This window comes from Scardinius erythrophthalmus (assembly GCF_964197995.2).
Source record: "Scardinius erythrophthalmus genome assembly, chromosome: 11".
Classification (NCBI taxonomy): domain Eukaryota; kingdom Metazoa; phylum Chordata; class Actinopteri; order Cypriniformes; family Leuciscidae; genus Scardinius; species Scardinius erythrophthalmus.
In genome coordinates this window covers 27,407,381-27,416,258 of record NC_138231.1, presented here as the reverse complement: position 1 = coordinate 27,416,258, position 8,878 = coordinate 27,407,381, and the positions used below count along the sequence as shown (strand labels likewise).

At 36.1% G+C, this 8,878-nt stretch overlaps 1 protein-coding gene across 1 annotated transcript; it reads right to left on the bottom strand.

The window, feature by feature from the left end:
- Positions 1-488: 488 nt before the first annotated feature.
- On the bottom strand, positions 489-6,401 carry ptger2b (prostaglandin E receptor 2b (subtype EP2)). The gene is made up of 2 exons (XM_081378322.1): positions 5,447-6,401; positions 489-3,926 (listed from the first exon to the last, which is right to left on the bottom strand). Exons 1-2 carry the CDS (start codon positions 6,242-6,244, stop codon positions 3,630-3,632), a joined length of 1,095 nt encoding a protein of 364 aa, XP_081234448.1. The 5' UTR covers positions 6,245-6,401; the 3' UTR covers positions 489-3,629.
- Positions 6,402-8,878: the final 2,477 nt, after the last annotated feature.

Below are 8,878 nucleotides of genomic sequence, written 5' to 3'. Positions count from 1 at the left end.
CCTAAACGGCTTATCTCCAGTCTATTTAACGGATCTTCTATCGCCCTACAATCCATCGCGCTCTTTAAGATCACTAAATTCGAGGCTTTTGGTCATACCTAGGATATCCAGATCCACCAAAGGAGGGAGAGCATTTTCACATTTAGCTCCAAAACTCTGGAACAGCCTTCCTGATACTGTTCGTTGCTCAGACTCGCTCTCCCAGTTTAAAACTAGATTAAAGACGCATCTCTTCAGCCATGCATTCATATAATATTTTTAATCTTACAGTTAAATCCGGTCTCTAGTTCATAAACGCCAGAGGAGAACTGGCCCCCGACTGAGCCTGGGTTCTCCCAAGGTTTTTTTTTTTCCATTAGGTCACCTGATGGAGTTTTTCGGTTCCTTGCCACTGTTGCCTTTGGCTTGCTCAGTTGGGGATATTTTGGGGATATTTAATTGTATCAATCAATAAATTCCATTAGAAACAAACCTTGTTGTATTATTTTAATTTAATACTGTGAAGCTGCTTTGATACAATCTGTATTGTGAAAAGCGCTGTACAAATACACTTGACTTGACTTGACTTGACCTTTGTCCCATGACAGTTTCACAGCATCCCTCCACCACCCCCTCACCTCTTGGCTGGTTTTCTATCCCAGTCAGAGTACTCTGGGTTCGGGCCAAATTACTACATTCGATTTCATGTACGTGTGAATTCGTGAAATGATGAATGAAGAATGTGCATCGGTGTTTTTGTTAAACTTCTCCTCTGTAAAAGAAGAAGAAGAAAAGTTTCATTTGTATAGCGCCTTTCCATGGTGCATGAACAACATGGGTTTCTGTATCAGCCAGATTGAGGGAGGAGCAGAGACATGCGATATTACACAGGTGATAAAAAAAGATTTTTTAACAACAAAAGCAATATGAGAAACAGATTACATACGGGGAGGAGGGTTTAACAAGAACTCCATCTATGTCAGAGGACAGGTGCATTCAATTTGCAGGTATGCTGAAGCCGATCAGCATTTTTTCGGTTTTGCTGTCATTTAGTTTGAGAAAGTTCAGGGACATCTGGTGTTTGATTTTTGTCTTAAACATGCAGTAATATTAAATATCAGAAGAGGTGGTAAGATAGATTTGGATGTCATCAGCATACCAATGAAAACAAATTCCTGTCTGCATATGACATCACCAAGTGTCTGCATGTCGATGATAAAAAGTAACGGACCAAAAACTGAGCCCTGTGGGACACCCTGTGTCAGTGGAATTGTGGTGGACTTATACCCCTGCATGGGGATATTACTTTCAATTAGTGAGATAAGAAATAATTTGGTTGTTGTTATTCTTTTTTTTTTCTTAAAAGACATTTGGTTTCTCCATTAATTATTATTATTTTATTTTTTACCTTGTTTTTCAGTATCTTTCATATCAGCAGTGTGGAAACATTTTGTGAAGGATTGGGGATATTTCACCAAAGTTGGTGAATTTTTTGTATGTGCAGTTTGTATGCGTAATTTGTCTTTGAAAGGACAGCAAAGCGGGAACGTAGAAGGAAATGATGCGTTTCAAAACTATATTCCCTACATCAGCATCACAGCACACGTCAGTTGATTTTTTTCTGTTAATGGATGCACAAGTGAATAACCCACAAAATACAGAAAAGCATTATTTGTAAAAGATATGTATACACCTCTGCTCAAAATGAAGATCCATTAAAAAAATCAAAGTGTGTGCTTTATCCTGCAGCAAAGGAGGTATAAACCAGCACTTATTCAACAAAAGAAAATACACAGAACAGATAGTCTCTTTAGATCACGGGCCCATAATCCATCTGTGACGAAATGCCACAAAAGCTAGACAAACAAACACTGATTTCGGGAATATTTTGACTTTATCAAAGAAATAACATCTCTGACAGGTCCTGTGCTGACTACATCACAGCGACCACACGACGGACTGTAATATACGGCCATATTGACAGATAAATGTTTCCCTGCGGTCTTGCCTTATAAGGATCCCTCTCTCCCCTTCTCCAAATGTCCAATTAAAGGAGCACATTAAATGAACACATATGAACTGCACACGAAGGTAAACAACAGGACATACGCCTCTTTTTCATTAGCCTGTGAGAGTAACTATTCCCAGTGCAATTAAACACAACATGTGGACTCTTGAGGAAATGACCTGCAACTAAAAACATATGTGTTTTACACAAAAGCTGGTGTTTATTGTGGGAAGCTGCACAACTGCATTAGCAGCCTCTAGTTCTCCCAGGACATTATTCAATCTAAAATGTAAAACAGTAACTATAAAATATGCATTTCAGATAGTTTGATTCTTTCACTATATTGCAATCAATTCTTATAAACAAGGAAATGCTTCTCCAAAGAACATATCTGTCATAGTTCATGAGTTACTAAGAATACTAAGTTCTGCATTTGGGGGCTGTAAAACCAAAACCACTGGAGGGAGTGAGCTGATGGAAAGAATCTATGACTATTTGTAACATGATGTCTTAAATTTGTTAAGTGATATTGGGAATGGTCATGTCTGATGACATGTCTGATGAGCTAAAATAAAAACTGTCTCTCAAGGCTGCTAGACTTTACATTGAGTCATGGTTGTAAATTAATCAGCTGAAAGGTTCTAAAGAGTGTAAAAGTGTTGCTCAAGACACAGAATGAACATGTCCAGTGATCCTTCTGATAAACATTACAGCTTTTTACAGCTAAGTTCATGCACTTATTCTTGAGACATGGGACAAAATATGCCAATAGCTTATGTGGATTTAAACTTTTTCACTTTAAGATGATCGCTAGGACGCTCTTGAAGGGATGGTCCATCTAAAAATGAAAATTTTGTCATCATTTACTCAACCTCGTCATTACAAACCTGTCTTCTGCAGAATACAAAAGAAAATATTTGAAGAACGTTGAACAACATTGAAGCACATTGGCTTCCATTGTATGAACAATAAACAGACGTTTCTCAAAATATCTTCTTATGTTACATAGAAGTTTTGGATCAACATGAGGGTGAGTAAATCATGACAGAATTATCATTTGGGGTAAACTATCGATTTAACACAGATTAGCATTTGAGTTCCAGGAGATTCAAACAAATACGTGAATACCTCTGAACATGACTGATCCAAAACAGTTCCTTGATGCATCAAGTTTTTTTTCTTCAGTTTAGAGTGGTTCAACTCCCCTCCAAATGACTGTCATCAGTCACAGGACTTTTTCACAATGAAATGACTTGCTGTGACATGATTCAGTCCTGCATATATTTGCAATGGAATGTAGAAAACAAAACTGATGAAGCATGAAGTCAAACAAAGAAAGAGAACTGCATTCCCCATGCATGCAGTTGAAACAGGAAGCATGACTTTCCATTTAAGTCAATACAAATGTTTTTCTCTCCATAAATAAAGACAATAAATACATTTAATTTGCTAAAAAAAACTAGAATCTTTTATATTCCCCATGACATCACAGCTGCAACACCACCCAGCTCTTTCACCCTCAGGTCTCAGATCCAGCTGTTCAGGTATCCAGTGACCCGAAACTTCTGCATCCGTTATTTTCATAACATGGGTGAGTAATCACTCCATAGTCATTCCCATGAACACAGATAGGTTTTAGAGATTAGGAGCCAGTAGTTCCTGGAACTCCCGTGTAAACTTTCAGCGAACTGCCTCCTTCTGAATCTCCAGGAGGGCTTTTCTGATACAGGACTGGATGAATGTTGCGGACCTTCTCCTGTGTGGGTTTGGACTTTATGGTCTTGCACATCTTGTCCCAGAGCAGGCGAGGCACCGGGGGACTGAGGATGATGAAGACCCAGGGGTCTATGATGGGGTTGACCGATACTAAAAGAAGGGGTATGCGATCATACCTCTCACCATACTCCTTACCTTCTCGGCAGGGGAAGTACAGTTGAATCTATGAAAACAAGAACATAATGTGAATGTAATAATTTGGTGAACACATTTTGAACAGTGTTTATATTACTTCATATGGGTAAACATAACAAACATTATTCTGACACGTCTGTCTTGATAACAAATGCTGCTTGTTTCAATATTTAGTTAAATACATTTTAGGGCCACTTTATATGGCAAGCAGTTCAAATATTTATTCCTTTAAAATATAACTAGTTCAAATTATGTAGTAGTACTTTTAAGTCACTACTAAGTAATCCAAATTACAAGTTTCTTTTTTAGTTTCTTAAAAACTATTTATTCACTAGTACCTTTTCATTAGATACTAGTGTATATTCATTGAGTCACTAGTACTAGTATTTATTAACTTCATACTGCTAATTATAGTCTTTGCAACTAGTCACTAACTCAATAGAGACAACTAACTATTTTTGTTAACATATTGCACACATCTGCCAATGAATTATATTGACATGGTTGAGATATCAACTATTGTACATGTTATTTGTCTAGTAATGACTATTCTGAATGATTATAGTTAGAAAGCTATATTAGTTAAAATGGTACTAGTAACAATTAGAATACCCACTAGTTTTATTAATATGAAAACTGGAATAGACTAATAACTATTGAATTAGCTAGATAAGCTAATATATAGGCCTAGTTAATATATTAGTTGGAAAAGCAAGATAAGCTAAAGCAATAGGCTATATAAACGTACAATTGCAAGTTATGATGTCAGAATTGTGAGATATAAACTCGCAATTCTGACATTTTCTCGGAATTGGGAATTTATATCTCACAATTCTGACTTTATAACTCGCAATTGAGAGAAAAAAGTCAAATTTAAATTTTATATCTGACAAATCTGACTTTAATTCTCAGAATTGCCACTTTATTTCTCAGAACTCTGAGGAAAAAAGAAATGCGAGATATAAAAAAGTCACAATTGTGAGATAAAATAAACGCAATTAGCTTATTTTTGTGGTGAAAACAAGCTTCCACCATACTACTGCGATAGTGACTAGAAGCAAATAAAGTTCTATAGCCTATGTAATGAACAAGTACATGTTTCATATGAGAGTGAATATTGGAGAAAGTACAGTAGCCTACTTGTAATTGGAAAAAATATTCTAGTCATTATTGGGTAACTTAATAAATATAATTGAAAAATGTAAACATAAGGTACGAAAGCTGTCACTGTGGCGGTGCCTTTTCAAAAGGTACACCTTTGTACCTAAAGAGTGCATATTAGTCCCTCAAAGGTACATATTGGTACCACAAGTGTACATATTAGTTCCAAAAGTGTACATATTAGTACCTAAATGGTACATATTAGAACTCTTTTGAAGGGTACTGTCCCAGTGACAACTTTTGTACCTTTTTTCTGACAGTGTATAGCCTACTATTAACATAAAAGTAGGCTACAGTCTGCGATTTGGACATTGAACACCATTCTCATAAAAAAAAAAAAAAGTGTAGGCGAAACTTGAGTGTTTGACAAGTCTGTAACTGCCTTACCACAAGAGGAAGAGAGCAAATGACGAATGCTATGGTCATGAACCCGAGTAGCACCAGATGTTCTACCTCCTTCGCGATGGACCGATGCCTCTTGTGACCTTTCTGCCGTTTGATAGAGCTCCGATGAGCCTTGCGTCTTCGGTACATGAGTGAAAGATGATAGATGACGGACACGTTGCACAAAACCGTACACACAATCATCACGAGCAAGCAAGTCGCGTAGATGATATTGAACACTTTATGCTTGGTCACTAATGGGTCCATGTCAACGAAGCACCACGTACCCGGACAGTACTGAATATACTTCCCAAAACCGAAGAAAGGTGTGACACAGAAAAGAGCGCAAAACAAGTAAATGAGAGCTATGGTGATGTACCCGCAGCGTTTACTCAAGCGCTTCTCGTAAAAGTAAGGATGTCCTAAGGAGAGCCAGCGCTCCACAGCCATGGAGAGAAGAATAGCGAGAGTGACCAGACTGAAAAATGTCATCGCATATGCAAAGTGCCCACAAACGAACCGGTTTTCACTCATCCCGAGCAAAGACTGATTCCTCAAGTACGCAGTTAAAACCAGAGGACTGACGGAGAAAGTTCCCAGCAAATCTGTGATGACCAAAGATGTGACGAGGACTTGGAACAAAGATGCGGCTTGTTTCCTCCGCCGTATTTCCAAGAGAATTATTGCGACCACGTTCCCAAGGACACCGGCAGAAAACATGATCGCAGTTTTTATGGGAGTTTCTCCTTCAGAGACATCTAGGCGCTCCTGGCAACTGAGGTTTTTTAGGTCTGATGCCATAAAGACGTCTTTTTCTGTATTATCCACCCTGGCGTAATTGTGTGCTGGTTGAAGTGTATTTGAGTAAACGGATGTATCATACCACAGAAGAATTAGGCTCCATACTTATAGCGGAGCCGAACTTTTACGCACGGCACAGCCCATAACTTTCAAACGAGAGGAGCAACGAGCGTAAGCAGAGAGTGAGGAGGAGTTTCAGCAGAGCATGCTCTGTCAACAGCACATGACTCACTACAGATATCGTATTAGTCAGGTAGATTTTAAATGCGATTAAATGATTTAAAACATGATTTGTATTTTTTTAAAATGCTATAGCCTCCTGAAGTGCAGTAAGCTTAATGCAATATGTTTTCATTCTGTAGATAATTATAATTCAGTAAGTTAAATGAAAATCACATAATAAATATGTTAAATAAAGAGCTAAATTATTTATAAATTATTAAATGAAAATATTCATAAATATCTATTGCAAACAATAAATCACCCTAAATAGCTATAGGCTACAATAATATAATATATTAATATTACAGTTTGTTCTCAATTGCTTAGACACAATTCTGGGAACTACTCGCTATTTTCTCAAATCTCCACACACAATTTTAAAAATTCAAACCCAACGCTACAAACAGCTAACTTTTGGATCCTAATTCAAACTTTGCCCTCAGACAGAACATACAAACTGTAAAAACACAGGCATCATGTTTGTTACACACTGGTGGGATTAATTAAAAACACTGCTACCAAACGCTTACAAGTTTTTTAGATACATAATTTGGAACTTTGTGAAATCACAGCACTGTCTTTCTGGGACAACCCTGACAAAAGAAATGCAAAAAAGTAGTGCTGAAGTCTTCTGTAAGCAACTGCATCATCATCTTCATCATCATCATCAATATATACACTGTAAAAAATTTCCCCGTTAATTTACAGTAAATTGCAGGCAGCTAGATTTACCTGTAGAATGCTGTAATTTTACAGTGGACCTGCTGTAATCTGAAACAACAGTTTTTTACTGTAAAAATTTCCCCGTTAATTTACAGTAAACTACAGGCAGCTAGATTTACCTGTAGAATGCTGTAATCTGAAGCAACAGTTTATTACTGTAAAAAATATTACAGTACTGTGCTGTAGAAAATATAGGCTGCAAAGTATAATACTGTCAGGTGTTCGGCTGCCATTATATTGTTAAATTAGTGTTCCTGCTGTAATCTACATAAACTGTGTATTACTATAAAGTGTATTAAAGTACTCTAAAATGTGATCTTTACATTGTAACACTACTAGAATCTGACAATTTAAAATTTGCATTCTAAAATTAAAAACACACTGAAAATTACTTGCAAACAAATGGCTCAAACAAAAGTTGACCTTAAAACATGCTTTTATTAAAGCTAATACCTTTAAGTAATATTCCATTTTCTGTTATGTGGATTACAAAAGAGAACAACACAACACTAGATAAACTTTTATATTTATTCTTATACAACATTAGATAGACTTTTACCATATGCCTTAAAACAGGCATACATAATTACATACATACATACATACATACATGCATAACCTGTTCATAAAATACAAATATTCTCTTAAGTCAGGCTTCAGTGAACACTAGCCAATTATTTTATATCAAAACAAATTGTTTAAATATATATCAGCATTTTATACTGTTGGACTGATGGTTAAAGTCTTTTTCTGCACAGTTTTCCCAGTTATTTTACACACCTCTTTTCTCTGTGCAGCTTTGGTCCTCTTTTCCGTATTTATTCCAATAAAGTATCTGAAAAATAAGAGGAGAAAATTTTCAGTTAAAATGATTTGCAGTGTATAATTTTGATCATCTAAAAAATTCACCCAAAACTACTGGATATTTCCCTGAAGACTTGGAATTAACTGCAGAGGTCATACAGAGTACATTTATAGTCAGTAGATTCTAGCATGAGGCACATAAATGTGGATCTTCTACTGATAAACGAAAGTTATGTGTCAGTCTGGAGTTTGAGCTTTATTTTAGAGAAACAAAATGCAAACATGTCTAATATGACATACTTACCAAGAAGGATCAAACAAGGAGACACAGGCAAGCATTTTCTCAAGGTCAGCAGGTTTGGTAGAAATCTATTGGTAAAGAAAACAATTTAAGATGACTAACAGTATCTACAAATACAAAATGAAAAACGTAATGTGCTACTTTTTGCTTATATTCTACATGAATATGAATGGTTTATGTAAAAATTATAAGTTTCTCATTTACTCACCCTTATGCAGATTTAAACTCCAATGATGAAAAAGACGATATTTTAATGGAAATGAAATGTCTGTTTGTCCCTAGAAAGGAAAAGAAGAAAATTGGGATCAATAATGGGGAACACCAATAGTCATTAGTAAATGAAAGATAAAACTAGCCTAATTTATAAGGGTCACATGTTTATACCAGTTTTCTGAAGTGATTCAATTTGTTACATCTAGCAATTGGAGTCTGGTGACTTAGATTAAAGGGATAGTTCACCCAAAAATTAAAATTAGCCCCTGATTTACTCACCCTGAAGTCATCCTAGGAGTATATGACATTTTTCTTTTAGACCAATACAATTGGAGTTATATATATAAAAAATGTCCTGGCTCTTCCAAGCT